This window comes from Oncorhynchus tshawytscha, linkage group LG16, assembly GCF_018296145.1.
Source record: "Oncorhynchus tshawytscha isolate Ot180627B linkage group LG16, Otsh_v2.0, whole genome shotgun sequence".
NCBI lineage: Eukaryota > Metazoa > Chordata > Actinopteri > Salmoniformes > Salmonidae > Oncorhynchus > Oncorhynchus tshawytscha.
This window is the reverse complement of record NC_056444.1, coordinates 5,726,928-5,744,570: the sequence shown is the minus strand read 5'-3', so window position 1 is coordinate 5,744,570 and position 17,643 is coordinate 5,726,928. Positions and strand designations below refer to the sequence as shown.

Here is a 17,643-nt window from a genome sequence, read left to right as displayed (position 1 = left end):
TGTATTTACCTGTTCTGTCTACCCTACCTGTATTTACCTGATCTGTCTACCCTACCTGTATTCACCTGTTCTGTCTACCCTACCTGTATTCACCTGTTCTGTCTACCCTACCTGTATTTACCTGTTCTGTCTAACCTACTTGTATCTACCTGCTCTGTTCACCCTACCTGTATTGACCTGTTCTGTCTACCCTACCTGTTCTGTCTAACCTACCTGTATTAACCTGTTCTGTCTACCCTACCTGTATTCACCTGTTCTGTCTACCCTACCTGTATACACCTGTTCTTTCTACCCTACCTGTATTCACCTGTTCTGTCTACCCTACCTGTTCCTGCTCTGTCTACCCTACCTGTACCTGTTCTGTCTACCCTACCTGTACCTGTTCTGTCTACCCTACCTGTACCTGTTCTGTCTACCCTACCTGTACCTGTTCTGTCTACCCTACCTGTTCCTGTTCTGTCTACCCTACCTGTACCTGTTCTGTCTACCCTACCTGTATTCACCTGTTCTGTCTACCCTACCTGCTCTGTGTAGACTGCCTGCATTGACCTGCTCTGTCTAGACTGCCTGCAGTCTCCTGCTCTGTCTAGACTGCCTGCACTCACCTGCTCTGTCTAGACTGCCTGCAGTCTCCTGCTCTGTCTAGACTGCCTGCACTGACCTGCTCTCTCTAGACTGCCTGCACTCACCTGCTCTGTCTAGACTGCCTGCAGTCTCCTGCTCTGTCTAGACTGCCTGCACTCACCTGCTCTGTCTAGACTGCCTGCACTCACCTGCTCTGTCTAGACTGCCTGCACTCACCTGCTCTGTCTAGACTGCCTGCACTCACCTGCTCTGTCTAGACTGCCTGCACTCACCTGCTCTGTCTAGACTGCCTGCACTCACCTGCTCTGTCTAGACTGCCTGCACTCACCTGCTCTGTCTAGACAGCCTCAGTAATTACCTTTGTCGCGTCCTGTTGCATAATTCAACAAGTGTATCAACAGCCAAGAGAGCCAGAGACAATTAGTATTAGAGAGAGCAACCGAGAGAGAGAGAGAGAGAGAGAGAGAGAGAGAGAGAGAGAGAGAGAGAGAGAGAGAGAGAGAGAGAGAGAGAGAGCAACCAAGAGAGAGATAGAGAGAGAGAGAGAGAGCAACCAAGAGAGAGATAGAGAGAGACTGGACTCCCCAATTACTGACCAGGAGCTCTATAAGAAACTTCAGGCCCTCAGATTTAAAAAAGCATGCAGACCTGATGGCATCCTAAATGAGATGCTCAAACTCACTAGACCAAAATGACCAATTGACTATATTAAAACTGTTTAATTTGATCCTGAGTGTAGGTTATTTCCCTGACATCTGGAATCAAGGACTCATAACCACAATCTTTAAGAACAGAGACAAATTTGACCCTAACAATTCCAGAGGCATTTGTGTGAACAGTAACCTGGGGAAGGTTTTCTGTTGTATTATAAATGTAAGAGTTCTAAACTTCCTTAATAAGCACAATGTCTTGAGTAAAAGCCTAATTGGATTTTTACCAAAACATCGCATCATATTTACACCCTACACACCCTGATAGATAAACATGTCCACCAAAATAATACCAAAATATACGCTCGCTTTATCGACTTCCAAACAGCATTTGATTCTATGTGGCATACAGGACTGTTCTACAAAGTTATTGAGAGTGGTTTAGGGGGTAAAACATCTGACATAATTAAATCAATGTATACTGGCAATACGTGCAGCATTAAAATTGGTAAGAAAATAACAGAATTCTTTAACCAGGGGCGGGGCCTTCGTCAGGGTTGTAATCTGAGCCCTGCAGTCTTCAATATTTACATCAACGAGTTGGCCACTATTCTAGAAAAATCCTCACCCCCTGGTGTTAGTCTCCACAATTCAGAGGTTAAATGCCTACTCTTCGCAGATGACCTATGCCTGCTGTCACCCACAGCACATGGCCTACAGCAGAGCCTGGACCTGCTAGAGCAGTACTGCCAGACCTGGGCCCTGGCAGTAAACCCCCACAGCACATGGCCTACAGCAGAGCCTGGACCCGCTAGAGCAGTACTGCCAGACCTGGGCCCTGGCAGTAAACCCCCACATCACATGGCCTACAGCAGAGCCTGGACCCGCTAGAGCAGTACTGCCAGACCTGGGCCCTGGCAGTAAACCCCCACATCACATGGCCTACAGCAGAGCCTGGACCCGCTAGAGCAGTACTGCCAGACCTGGGCCCTGGCAGTAAACCCGCACAGCACATGGCCTACAGCAGAGCCTGGACCTGCTAGAGCAGTACTACCAGACCTGGGCCCTGGCAGTAAACCCCAAAAAGACTAAAATAATGATTTTCCAGAGAAGATCCAGATCTCAGGGAATTAGACCAAACTTCTCAATTGGTACAAAATATATAGAGTACTGTGTGACGGCCCTGAATTATTCTGAACCGTCTCAGTGCAGCTCCTTCCAATAGGGCGCTTTCCCTTTAATTCCCAATTAAATAGCCAGCATCAGCTGCGCAAAAGGGGGGTTGTGATGGAGACGTGAATGAGGATGTGTTCAACCCTCAGTGCCGAAGCTTCTCTATTCCGTTTGTTTTGTTGCCGTTAAACGTGTGTTTTGTAGCCTAAGAGAGTTTACCCAGGATCGGATCCACTCTTTGCGTCCATGGACTACACCTCTCCGTTCTTCGTGGCCTTTCTCCGCTGGAGATCTATTGGCGGATTGGATTGTCTGACTGACCGACTGACTACCACCTTTTTGTATACGGTATTTCATTTGTTTTGATGCGATGTATACTTTGATTTATGTAGTTAGTTGTAGTTGAGGACTTAGTAAGAGTTGATACGCTTTAAAGTTCTGTGGTAAAATAATTGTTATTGATTGTATGTTTAATACTGGGTTTACGCTACACGGAATGAACGGACAAACATTGCGTGACAAAAGTCACTTGAGTTCACTGAACTCCTTTACCGGGCTGGACTCTTTTTAGGCCCGAGGTACAGGACATTTCTGGAGGAACCAGAACTCATTGTGATATTATTATATGTGTGTAATCATTGTTGTTGCTAATACAACCCACGCAAAAGAATATAGTTGTTTTTGAAGTTCTTTCCAATGTTTTAAGGGTTTATGAAAAGTTTATTTCCATCCTGACTTTTACATAAGTCCTTTGTATTGGTGTAGACTTGACGGACCAGATGGGACTCATTCCCACCCAAACTAAAAGGAGAAACCAATGTTTTCTCTGGTAGGCACAACCTACCTGGCACCCCTATAAATAATAACCTCAAGTCAAAACCGTTACATAAAAAATGGCACCCCAGATGGGACAGCTCAACATTGAGAACTAACCAAAGCAAATCTTTTGTGTGGAATTAAAACAATGGATTCACCCCAAGATAATGTGCTCATCCATGTCATACCTGTCAATGGGAATACACAGGGCCATTCTGACCATCAAGCTGACAATACAAATCTTAAGGTGAATGGAGATAATGGAGTTGATTTGGGCCAGAGCCCTGGGAATCTGAATGCTCGGTCTGGACCACAGGCCACAGGAGGTCTAACCAGTTACTCACTTATTGACATGGATCTGTGTGGAAGTACTGAGCTAGCCCTCCCTCTGACACCCAACCTTCCTCCATTGTCTGGTTTATCTCCAGAGGTTGTAGTCCTACAACTTCAAGGTGACATCCTTGATATTCGTCGGACTCAACAACATCTCCAAACTCTTATCCACCATAATTTCAAATGTCTGAGGGAAGAGCAACAACAGAGTGCCATGGAATTCAGAAACTCACTGAGCACTCTAACCCACACGCTGACAGAGCTCAGTGAGAGTGGAAGACGGGAAATTACTGGTGCCATGGACAGGCAGTTTGACTACCAACGAAACCAACTCACTGCCACTCTCCAATGGCGCCTGCAACATCACCACACTGAGGTCCTCAAGGACGTTAATTCTGTGTTTTCTCCCATGGTTAACACTGTAGGCCACTTGCAGACAGAACTCTCTAATTGTGTTAAAATGTTGGATGACGTGTCTGTGGACATGGCCTCCATTAGGCACAACTCCTTACACAGAGTTTCCCTGGTGTCCACTTCTGTTCAGACCACTGAGGGCCAAGCTGGCACCTCTGAACAGCCAAGACAAGGCCATGCTGCAGCCACCCCTTGCAGGATGCAATCTACCATGCATCCTGGTGTTCATTTGCATTGTCCGATAACACCCTCCCCCTCTACTTCCTCAATCCCTCCTAGCTCGTTTGTTCATGGTGATATGAGTAGACGTCATGTGGGGGCGATGCCCATTAAATTGCAATTTCCCACCTTTGGGAAAAAAGATGACAGTCCTGATCCGCTAATGTATCTAGAAAGATGTTGTGACTTTCTTGCCCTCAATCCCCTGGCTGACGAAGAACTCCTTGCCACATTGAGGAATGTGTTGCATGGGACAGCTCGAGACTGGTGGGATGTGGCATGTCTCACCACTACCTCCTGGGCTGACTTTGAGGCCAAGTTTTCCTCTGCATTTCTGTCTGAGGATTACACAGATGAGCTGGCAGACAGAGTCAGGAATCGAGTGCAAAGCGAGAAAGAGAGTATCCGTGACTTTGCATACGGTTACCACTCCCTGTGCAGAAGGTGGAAACCTGGCATTGAGGAGGAAGAGGTCATTAAATTGATCTTGAAGAACATCAACCCACTACTAGCCAGTCAACTCCGAGAACGAGTCACCACTGTCAATGGACTGGTTCGCTTGGGAAAGCAGTTTGAGAAGGACAGAGAATGCCAACAGCAATATGACCAGAGAAAGAAACAGACACCCAAACAGTTACCCAAGACAGACCATCAACAACAGCCAGAGTCTCCAGCCGAGACCCCTCTCATGTTCTGTTGGAGATGTAGCCAAAAGGGACATTCTTCAGCTACATGTCCAAGACCGTATCAAGTAAACCCTTCCAGAAACCACAAATCACAACAGGCCAACACACCTAACTCTCTTTGCAGGAATGACCATCCTACTCTGGGTGCTTTAACCAGAGCTGAAACTCCAAGAGTCACTGCCTACGCCCCCCCATCGACATCCCCTTCCTTTCAGTTAATACCGCACCAATCAGAAGCTACAAAGTTACATGATTGGGGTTCAAATGTGGCACTCTTCTCTGCCGTTGCTCCGGTACCACTAACCCTTGATAATCCTTCTGACGATCTCCTTTTACAGGCTGTGAGAAGAGCTCAGCTGGAACAGCCAGAGGAGTTAAGGCTGTTGGAACAGCTGCAGAATAATGCTGATGTATGTACTTCAAAGCTAGGACGCACCGGGCTCCTGAAGCACAAAATATTCCTTACACAGGAAATGCCGATCAAGCAAAAGCCATATCGTTTGTCCCCAGCGAAGCTAATCATCCAAAAGGGACTCATTAATGATATGTTAACACAAGATATAATAGAACGTTCCTCCTCTCCCTGGGCTGCTCCTGTTGTCCTCATCCCAAAAAAGACTGGTGGTCTTAGATTTTGTGTGGACTATAGGAAGACCAACAAGGTTTCCCAGACTGATGCCTATCCTCTTCCTACCATCCACGAGATCCTGGAGTCATTGTCTGGCGCTGTTGTGTTCACTACCCTTGACCTCAATAGTGGTTATTGGCAGGTTGAGATGGACCAGGAAAGCAAGGACAAGACTGCTTTTGTCTGTGCTGAGGGCTTGTTTTCCTTTAAGGTGATGCCCTTTGGATTAAAGAATGCCCCTGCCACTTTCCAAAGACTCATGGAGATTGCGTTAGGTGAGCTCAAAGGGAAGATCTGTTTCGTCTACCTGGACGATATAATTATCTACTCTCAGAACAGAGAAAGACACTTTCAAGATCTTCAAGCAGTGTTGGACAAGCTAAGAGAAGCTGGTCTGACCTTGAATATGAAGAAGAGCAACTTCTGCCAAACCTCCCTGAAGTTCCTTGGGCATATTGTGTCTTTTGACGGCATTCATGTGGATCCTGAAAAGACGAAGGCTGTACAAGACTTCCCTGTGCCAACCACACTCAAGGCCCTTCAACGGTTCCTTGGGATGGCTGGATGGTACCATCGGTTTGTGTCGAACTTCTCCCAGGTTGCAGAACCCCTCAACGCGTTGAAGCGAAAAGGAGTGAAATTCCAATGGACGGCAGAGTGCCAGACCTCCTTTGAAACCCTGAAACGACACCTCGTCACACCTCCCATTTTAGGTCATCCCAACTTTGATTGCCCTTTTGTTGTTTACACTGATGCAAGTGATGTTGGACTTGGTGCTGTCCTAGTCCAACAGACTGGACTTGGCACTGAAGAAGTGCTAGCGTTCGCCAGTCGGACATTGAATGGAGCAGAACGGAACTACTCCACAACCGAGCAAGAGTGCCTTGCAGTTGTCTGGGCTTTGGAAAAGTGGAGGTACTACCTGGAGGGAAGACACTTCATTGTGGTCACTGACCATTCCTCCCTTGTGTGGGTGTTCAAGACCAACAAACCAAGTACCAGACTCATAAGATGGGCTCTACGGTTGCAAGAGTTCACCTTTGCAGTAGAATACAGGAAAGGAAAATACAACACTGTTCCAGATGCCTTGTCCAGAGCTCCTGCTTGTGATAACGGTGGCCCTCCTCTTACATGTGCTACTGTCCTGTCAAGCAGTCGAGACTCGCCCAAAACGGACTTTCCCATCTCTGATGAGGCCATATGGAAAGCCCAACAGGATGATCCAGAAGTACAGGCTTTGTACCAGACTATCCTGGAAGATGGAGAAAAGATGGTCAATCCTACCACAAAGCTGACCATCATTGAAGACAAAGTCTACCGTGTTGTACAACTACCTCACAGAACACTCTACCAAATGTACATACCTGAAACTCTACGCCTTCAACTGCTTCAACATTTCCATGAAGACCCATTAGCTGGTCATTTGGGCAGGTTTAAAACCTACAAGCGGTTGCAAGCGTTACTGTACTGGCCAAATCTGGGCATGGATGTGAAGTCGCACATCCCTGTCAGGTTTGTCAAATGTACAAACCAGAAGGTAGAAAGCCTGCTGGCAAGTTGCAGCAAACGGTGGTTACCCGACCTTGGGAAATGTTAGGAGTGGATTTGATGGGTCCATTTCCTAGAAGCTCCAATCAGAATGTGTACATGCTTGTTTTTGTTGATTATTATTCAAAGTGGGTGGAGCTATTTTCCCTGCGTCCAGGCCACAGCAAGGACCGTCTCTAACATCCTTACGAAAGAGATCCTGACTCGCTGGGGAGTGCCTGATTACATCCTGTCTGATCGAGGTTCCCAATTTGTCTCTGATCTCTTTGAGGAGACCTGCCAAAGATGGAACCTGAGACAGAAGTTGACCACGGCCTATCACCCACAGACCAATCTCACTGAGAGAGTAAATCGAACCTTGAAGACGATGATTGCTTCCTATGTAGGGACCCAGCACAAACACTGGGACAAGCACCTTCACGAGTTTCGATTTGCCCTGAATTCTGCTGTGCAAGAGTCCACTGGAGTCACACCTGAAGAGCTGAACCTAAGTCGTCCTCTCCGAGGACCCTTGGATATGGTGCTACAGCCCCAGCAGCTTACTCCAGACGCTGCTTGCTATGACCAGGTAGTCCATCTCCACGACTTGAGAGCTCTTGTCTCAAAGAACACGATCCAGGCTCGACTCAAGCAGAAGAGAAATTATGATAAGAACAGACGAGACATGCAGTTCCAGCTTCGTGATCGGGTGTGGCTTCGCTCTCATCCTTACTCGAAAGCTGAACAATTCTTCTCTGCCAAGCTCGCTCCTAAATGGCAAGGACCATATAGGATTGTGGAGCAGATGGGCCCTTTGAACTACCGAGTGGTGAAAGAGGACACAGGTGAAGATATGCGCGTTGTCCATGTCTCACGCCTTAAGGCCTGTTACCCCTCGGCTGAGGAATTGGAGGCGATTGAGCGCCGCAAGGTCCTGGATATCTTTGAAGAGGAAAGTGAGGAGACTTTTCTTGGATTCCCAGACTCAGAAGTCTCACACCTTAAGGCCTGTGATCCTTCAGCTGAGGAGCGTGAGCTCCAAAAAGTCATGAATATTTTTGTAGAGGAAAGCGATGAGACCTTTCTCGGTTTCCCCGACCAAGATGTGCCTTCCAGGGCAATGGTCGACTTTTTCCAGGGGAGGGGTGTGTGACGGCCCTGAATTATTCTGAACCGTCTCTGTGCAGCTCCTTCCAATAGGGCGCTTTCCCTTTAATTCCCAATTAAATAGCCAGCATCAGCTGCGCAAAGGGGGTTGTGATGGAGACGTGAATGAGGATGTGTTCAACCCTCAGTGCCGAAGCTTCTCTATTCCGTTTGTTTTGTTGCCGTTAAACGTGTGTTTTGTAGCCTAAGAGAGTTTACCCAGGATCGGATCCACTCTTTGCGTCCATGGACTACACCTCTCCGTTCTTCGTGGCCTTTCTCCGCTGGAGATCTATTGGCGGATTGGATTGTCTGACTGACCGACTGACTACCACCTTTTTGTATACGGTATTTCATTTGTTTTGATGCGATGTATACTTTGATTTATGTAGTTAGTTGTAGTTGAGGACTTAGTAAGAGTTGATACGCTTTAAAGTTCTGTGGTAAAATAATTGTTATTGATTGTATGTTTAATACTGGGTTTAGGCTACACGGAATGAACGGACAAACATTGCGTGACAAAAGTCACTTGAGTTCACTGAACTCCTTTACCGGGCTGGACTCTTTTTAGGCCCGAGGTACAGGACATTTCTGGAGGAACCAGAACTCATTGTGATATTATTATATGTGTGTAATCATTGTTGTTGCTAATACAACCCACGCAAAAGAATATAGTTGTTTTTGAAGTTCTTTCCAATGTTTTAAGGGTTTATGAAAAGTTTATTTCCATCCTGACTTTTACATAAGTCCTTTGTATTGGTGTAGACTTGACGGACCAGATGGGACTCATTCCCACCCAAACTAAAAGGAGAAACCAATGTTTTCTCTGGTAGGCACAACCTACCTGGCACCCCTATAAATAATAACCTCAAGTCAAAACCGTTACAACTGTACACACTAGAATTACTGAGGTTTAAATATATAGAGTACTGTACACGCTACAATTACCGAGGTTTACATATAGAGAGTACTGTACACACTACAATTACTTAGGTTTAAAAATAAGCTCAACTGGACACCTTAATGAGGCAGTGAATGAGCTGAGAGAGAAAGCACACAGGGCATTCTACGCCATTAAAAAGCTCATTCAAATTGAAATACCGATTAAAATTTGGCTAAAATGAATTGAACATGTCATTGAACCAATTGCACTTCATGGCAGCGAGGTGTGGGGTCCACTTGCAAAACAAGATTTTACCAAATGGGACAAACACCCCATTGAAACCCTGCATGCAGAGTTCTGTGAGATTCTCCTACATGTCCAGAGGAAAACTATAAACAATGCATGCAGGGCAGAATTAGGCCAATATCCACTAATAATAAAAACTCAAAAAAGAGCAATTAAGTTTTGTAAAGATCTAAAATACAGTGACCCCCTCTCATATCATTACCAAGCCCTGCAATGCCAAGAGATGAGCAAGGAAAAGAGTCCCCTCATCCAGCTGGTCCTGAGTTCACTAACCTGTTCTACTAACAAACTGAAGCCTCAGTCCCCTCATCCAGCTGGTCCTGAGTTCACAAACCTGTTCTACTAACATACTGAAGCCTCAGTCCCCTCATCCAGCTGGTCCTGAGTTCACTAACCTGTTCTACTAACACACTGAAGCCTCAGTCCCCTCATCCAGCTGGTCCTGAGTTCACAAACCTGTTCTACTAACACACTGAAGCCTCAGTCCCCTCATCCAGCTGGTCCTGAGTTCACTAACCTGTTCTACTAACACACTGAAGCCTCAGTCCCCTCATCCAGCTGGTCCTGAGTTCACTAACCTGTTCTACTAACACACTGAAGCCTCAGTCCCCTCATCCAGCTGGTCCATGGGCTGAGTTCACAAACCTGTTCTACTAACACACTGAAGCCTCAGTCCCCTCATCCAGCTGGTCCTGAGTTCACAAACCTGTTCTACTAACACACTGAAGCATCAGGACCAGAAAATCCAATCAATCATAAGAAACCAAATTACAACACAGTCAAAACAAAACTACATTGCTTATTGGGAAACACAAGCACAAACCAAAATGCAGTGCTATCTGTCCCTAAATCGACAGTCCTCCATGGCTAACTATTAGACCATGGTTACTGGTCAAAACCTTAGAAAAACCTTGACAAAGTACAGGCTCAGTGAGCACAGCCTTGCCATTGAGAAGGGTAGATACAGGAAAACCTGGCTCCCTGTAGAGGAAAAGCTGTGCAACCACTGCATCACAGCAGAACCTGAGACAGAGCTGCATTTCCTGACAAAATGTCAAAAATATAAAACAATTAGAGAGTGTCATTTTCCCAAATTTGAAACCCTTAGTCAAGGTTTCAAAGACCTCTCTGATGAGAAAAGACTACCCGTCCTGTTGGGGGAGGACGCAGAGAGCTGTGGGTTGGCAGCATACTACATTGCTGCCTGACATAAGATGAGGGACAGTGTCTGACAGACCAATCAACCTGCACATGTCCTCTACTGTATGCTTATTGTTATTGTTCATTGTATGGTTATTTTGACACTTAGTTATTGTTGTTACTGTTGTCCTGTTGACAATTTTGATTCTCATTTTATTTATTTTTATATTGTAAATATCCAAAATAAGCTTTGGCAATAAGTACATTGTTACATCATGCCAATAAAGCAAATTGAATTGAATTGAATTGAATTGAATTGAGAGAGAGACTGTATGTGTGTTAGAGAGAGCAACCAAGAGAGAGAGAGACTGTGAGTGTTAGAGAGAGAAACCAAGAGAGAGAGAGAGAGAGAGACTGAGAGAGAGAGACTGAGACTGAGACTGTGAGTGTTAGAGAGAGCAACTGAGAGAGAGACTGTGAATGTGTGAGAGACAGGCACAGAGAGCGAGAGACTGTGAATGTGTGAGAGACAGGCACAGAGAGCGAGAGAGACTGTGAATGTGTGAGAGACAGGCACAGAGAGCGAGAGAGACTGTGAATGTGTGAGAGACAGGCACAGAGAGCGAGAGAGACTGCAGCCACTGCCACAACTTGACTCTCACATGCCTGTCTTTCACATGCCTGTCTCTCACATGTCTGTCTCTCACATGCCTGTCTTTCACATGTCTGTCTCTCACATGCCTGTCTCTCACATGCCTGTCTCTCACATGCCTGTCTCTCACATGTCTGTCTCTCACATGTCTGTCTCTCACATGTCTGTCACATGTCTGTCTTTCACATGTCTGTCTCTCACATGCTTGTCTCTCACATGTCTGTCTGTCACATGTCTGTCTCTCAAGATCCTTCCCTAATGTGTGTCTCATCTTCCCCTGTCCAGGCATCTGCATGGTGGGCTCATTCATCAACATCGCCTGGGCTATAGTGGACTACCGCCGGTGTCTCCGTCGATCCTTACCCCAGGTAATATAATAATAATATATAATATAATAATATATAATAACATAATCATATTATCATATATATATATATATAAAATAATAATAATGAATATAACATCCCCAGGTCCGAGAGATGCCTTCTGGCCTCCCTACCTTCGTTTACCTCCTGTACAAGCTGTTGACCATCACCGCTCACATCCTCAGCCTCAGCCTCTTCCTCGTCCTCAGCCCCTACAGTACCCTGGGAATGGCTGTCGTCTGGCTGGCCGGAACCCTGTGGGCCCATTGGGTCCGTACTGATTTCTGCATGTCTAAAGGTCTAGAGAGGCTCTATCGGATCATCGTGGGAGTCGTCCTCATATTCACCTTCTTTAACGTGAAAGGACAGGATACAAGTTGGCCGATGGCTGTGTACTACGTTCTCTTTGCGTTAGTGAACCTCTCTGGTCCTTTGCTGCTGGTTCTGGTGAGGCCAGAGGCTAACGCTGCTGAGTACTTCTGGCCGGTGACTCTGCTGATATTTGGAGGGACCGTTCTAGGGCTGGTCTGTCTGCTCCTGTATTATACTGTCTGCCACCCCAGAGGGAGGAGTCTACAGGCAGATGAGGTGGATGGACACATGGGACAGGAGAGAGAAACAGAGACGCCAGACAACATGGTGAGAGTTAGGAACTTCCTACAGCTCTGAGCCTCGTTTCCTGCTCCACTCTGAAAGATCTGAAAGACCTGATAGACCTGAACGACCTGAACAACCTGAACGACCTGAAAGACCTGAATGACCTGAACAACCTGAACAACCTGAAAGACCTGAATGACCTGATAGACCTGAACAACCTGAACAACCTGAAAGACCTGAATGACCTGAAAGACCTGAAAGACCTGAAAGACCTGAACAGTTAAAAAGGAGTCTGATGTTTGACCTTTCAGGTCTGGTCCCTTCAGCTGAGATCAAGAAGAGGACATAAGGGAGCCACTTCACGCTAGTGAAACACAGCCCCTATCTGTGGATTCAGGATGTGCAACGCAAAACAGAGAACACAAGGTGGCACTGTTGTCTCTCTTTACAGGCTATGGCCATCTAGCATTTTTGGGTAAAGTGAAGAGGAAGACGTTGCTATGGACGTTGCCGTTGCTATGATGACGTTACTATGGACTTTCTCTTTGATATGTTAAAGACTCTTTTACTGACCTGCCAATAACTGAAAGATGTCTAATTGATTTTAATCTCTGACACACTTTCCACTGTTCCTGCTAGTTTAACTGTCTTTTAACCTCTATAAGTATTCTGCTGTTCTGTGTGATATTTACTATCTGTGAATGCACTTTAAAACTTTAAAATATAATATATTTAATAATAAAAATGTAGCATAACTACCTTTTATCATTACAATTATTACATTATTATTATTATTATTATTATTATTAATTATTATAGATGACATACTGTATGAATACCAGCTCAGAAATACCCCCAACACTAGTAAGGGTCATTTCAATGCTAATTAATCATAACAAACCGGGTTTCATTGGCTGAGGGGCGCTGACGTGTGCCTCTCTGATGACGTCCCAAATGGCACCCTATTCTCTATTCAGTGCACTACTTTTGACCAGAGTCCTAAGATCTGGTCACAAGTAGTGCACTATATAGGGAATAGGGTGTCATTTTGTTACGCAGAGAGATGGTTTGTAGTAGACCAGCCTACTGTAGTGAATGGACCAGACAGTGTTCAGGAGGGTTCAGGAGGTGGAGGTATCAGTGAGGAACAGACTATGTCCATAATAACACCCTATTCCTAATAGAGTACACTACTTTTTTTTACTAGAGCACTATGGGAACATATACTGGACAATAACTGAAAGTAAAAATCAAACGCCTAACTCAAAATTACAGAACTCTGAGTAGCACAGGCCTCAATCATATAATACCTGTCTGTCACCGTTCATCGTGTCTAGTGGAATGACCCGGCTTTATGGCACCGTTCATCCTGCCTAGTGGAATGACCCGGCTTATAACATCGTTCATCCTGTCTAGCGGAATGAGCTTCATGTAATGCAGTCCTACTGGGCAGAGAGCTTTAAAAAAAATAAAACAAAACATGGCTGAATTCCTTTTAGACCTGCCGACTACAATCATCTGAGATGGTCACTGTGTGCAGTCCAGGGCCTGGAGTAGTGCACTAGAGAGAGAGAGATCACACAGGAGATTACAGAGCATTAAGGTATCTCTGCCAGAAGTGGAAATTACAGAGTGGTGCTGTTGTCAACGCCAGAGTTCTCTGCTGAGAGAGAAGAGAGAGAGAGAGAGAGAGAGAGAGAGAGAGAGAGAGAGAGAGAGAGAGAGAGAGAGAGAGAAGAGAGAGAGAGAGAGAGAGAAGAGACAGAGAGAGAGAGACAGAGACAGAGAGAGAAGAGACAGAGAGAGAGAGGGACAGAGAGAGAGAGGGAGAGAGAGAAGAGAGAAGAGAGAGAGAGAGAGAGAGAGAGAGAGAAGAGAGAAGAGAGAGACTAACGATGAGCCCGAAATGACACCATATTCCCTCCATCTTTGACCAGAGCCCTATGGGGCCGCATGGTCAAAGGTAGTGCACTATGTAGGGAATAACGTGCCATTTAGGACAGAGAAAGTGAAGGGGACACATGCAACTTCTCTCCCCAATAAAATACGTTCATGACGGTTTTATACAGCATTAGCTGGGGCTGAAATCATGGAAAGATACAGTAGAGCTGAGAGGAAGACATCCATCATCTAGAGGTTAAAGATAATGTAGAGCTGAGAGGAGAACATCCATTATCTAGAGGTTAAAGATAATGTAGAGCTGAGAGGAGAACATCTATCATCTAGAGGTTAAAGATAATGTAGAGCTGAGAGGAAAACATCCATCATCTAGAGGTTAAAGATAATGTAGGGCTGAGAGGAAAAAGATAATGTAGAGCATCCATCATCTAGAGGTTAAAGATAATGTAGGCTGAGAGGAGAAAACATCCATCATCTAGAGGTTAAAGATAATGTAGAGCTGATGAAAACATCCATCATCTAGAGGTTAAAGATAATGTAGAGCTGAGAGAAAACATCCATCATCTAGAGGTTAAAGATAATGTAGAGCTGATATCATCTAGAGGTTAAAGATAATGTAGAGCTGAGAAAGAACATCCATCATCTAGAGGTTAAAGATAATGTAGAGCTGAGAGGAGGACATCCATCATCTAGAGGTTAACATCCATCATCTTTAAAGATAATGTAGAGCTGAGATGAAAACATCCATCATCTAGAGGTTAAAGATAATGTAGCGCTGAGAGGAGAACATCTATCTTTTAGAGGTTAAAGATAATGTAGAGCTGAGAGGACATCCATCATCTAGAGGTTAAAGATAATGTAGAGCTGAGAGGAGAACACCCATCATCTAGAGGTTAAAGATAATGTAGAGCTGAGAGGAGAACATCTATCATCTAGAGGTTAAAGATAATGTAGAGCTGAGAGGAAAACATCCATCATCTAGAGGTTAAAGATAATGTAGAGCTGAGAGGAAAATATCCATCATCTAGAGGTTAAAGATAATGTAGAGCTGAGATGAAAACATCCATCATCTAGAGGTTAAAGATAATGTAGCGCTGAGAGGAGGACATCCATTATCTAGAGGTTAAAGATAATGTAGGGCTGAGAGGAAAACATCCATCATCTAGAGGTTAAAGATAATGTAGAGCTGAGATGAAAACATCTGTCATCTAGAGGTTAAAGATAATGTAGCGCTCAGAGGAGAACATCTATCTTCTACAGGTTAAAGATAATGAGAACATCTATCTTCTATTAAAGATAATGTAGCGCTCAGAGGAGAACATCTATCTTCTACAGGTTAAAGATAATGTAGGGCTGAGAGGAGAACATCCATTATCTAGAAGAAATGAAGTATTTGATTTGCTCTACTCTAATGAAGAGCAACAGAGAGAGAGGAGAAGATCCTCCCCAGCAGGTGGCTAGGCTAAAGGGACGTCATACCACTACAATAGAGGCCCGGGGCATTTGGGATGCAGAGCCTCTGCTGACATCACCCTGACCAAAGATAGACCTCACTGCTTCAGTGGAAGGCCGTCAGAATATAAACTTTCTAGACCCTACATGGGATTCTGTCCACCTGACCTTTAACCTTTAACTAGAGTTGTTAATTTCCATGAACTTTAATCAAATTCTCCAGGCGCCCTGGTCAAAAGTAGTGCACTATGTAGGGAATCGGGTACAGCCAGCGTGTGACCTCTCTCTCCTGATACCCAGCAGTCCTAGCTCTAGTCAGGCCTGGACTTACTCTCTACTTTATACCAAGTCTTGTCTTGATGTTTTCCATCAGCGTTTTCCTTTAAAAGGGGAATCAGCCGTTCAGCGGAGGGGCATTACAGTCGCGCTCCGTACGGCCCGCAACCTCAATTTGTCGAGACACAATAAACCCTGCGAGCCGGTCTGCTTTTCATTATATCTTCAAAGTCTGTATATAAACCCCATGATTAATGAACCTTCTCCATGTGGTACGTCCTTAATCATTATGACCTGACGGTCGCTCGCTGCACTGCCTCTAGAACACACACACTGCACACACACACACACACACACACACACACACACACACACACACACACACACACACACACACACACACACACACACACACACACACACACACACACACACACACAGAGCCTCAGATACATTAGTGGTGCCTTCTAGCTAGCCGATCAGTAAATGTCAGCCAGGCAAGTAGGGCTCTTAGTCAGACCGTCCCCTTTGCCTCATACTTGGAGAATTCCCCAAATTTAGAGGGTGAAGGGGAGGGTGGGGGGATTGGTAGGAACTAGTATGATGCAAGGGCACTGTGGGTGAAGGAGGGGGTTTGGTAGGAGCTAGTATGATGCAAGGGCACTGAGGGTGAGGAGGGGGTTGGTAGGAGCTAGTATGATGTAAGGGCACTGAGGGTGAAGGAGGGGGTTGGTAGGAGCTAGTATGATGCAAGGGCACTGAGGGTGAAGGAGGGGGTTGGTAGGAGCTAGTATGATGCAAGGGCACTGAGGGTGAAGGAGGGGGTTGGTAGGAGCTAGTATGATGCAAGGGCACTGAGGGTGAAGGAGGGGGTTTGGTAGGAGCTAGTATGATGCAAGGGCACTGAGGGTGAAGGAGGGGGTTGGTAGGAGCTAGTATGATGCAAGGGCACTGAGGGTGAAGGAGGGGGTTGGTAGGAGCTAGTATGATGCAAGGGCACTGAGGGTGAAGGAGGGGGTTGGTAGGAGCTAGTATGATGCAAGGGCACTGAGGGTGAAGGAGGGGGTTGGTAGGAGCTAGTATGATGCAAGGGCACTGAGGGTGAAGGAGGGGGGTTGGTAGGAGCTAGTATGATGCAAGGGCACTGAGGGTGAAGGAGGGGGTTGGTAGGAGCTAGTATGATGCAAGGGCACTGAGGGTGAAGGAGGGGGTTGGTAGGAGCTAGTATGATGCAAGGGCACTGAGGGTGAAGGAGGGGGGTTGGTATTTGTTATTTAAAGAATGAACACCGAACAAACTAAGAAAATAACAAACGAAACGTGAAGCTATACAATATAGTGCTGACTGGCAACTACACATAGTCAAGATCCCACAAACACCAAAGGGGAAATGGCTACCTAAATAGGATCCCCAATCAGAGACAACGATAAACAGCTGCCTCTGATTGGGAACCATATCAGGCCACCATAAACATACAAATACCTAGACCTACAAAACCCTAGACATACAAAAACTCCTAGACAATACAACAACTAGCATATCCACTCTAGTCAAACCCTGACCTTACCAAAATATAAAGAAAACAGAGATATCTCAGGTCAGGACAGGTTTCCACACCATCTTCTGTTTTAACATTATGTTGGCATGTTCAAGGGCGTATAGCTACAGTAGACCCGAGATGGTTAGGGTGTGTCCAACATAGTATTTGATGCCATATAGTACACTAGCTTTTAACCAGGGGCCAGAGAGAAATGGGGAATAGGGTGCCATTTTGGATTCAGTCTTAGACTTAGCAGTGATCTTAACCCAGAGTACTGGAACAGCAGTGCTGCTGTTGGCTGACAGAGGTTTAAAGTAGGAGACTAAAGCAATCTGAGCTGTGGCAGAAATATGGTG

General features: G+C 45.5%; 1 protein-coding gene across 1 annotated transcript in view; it reads left to right on the top strand.

Annotated features, from left to right (window-relative positions):
* LOC112237226 (XK-related protein 9-like) overlaps nt 1–12,878 on the top strand; it is a 30,994-nt gene extending 18,116 nt beyond the window's left edge. The window contains exons 4-5 of the mRNA XM_042298707.1: nt 11,444–11,526; nt 11,629–12,878. Coding sequence (XP_042154641.1) covers nt 11,444–11,526; nt 11,629–12,192 — 647 coding nt within the window. The 3' untranslated portion in view covers nt 12,193–12,878. The remainder of the gene's footprint in view (nt 1–11,443; nt 11,527–11,628) is intronic.
* The last annotated feature ends 4,765 nt before the right edge of the window (nt 12,879–17,643 follow it).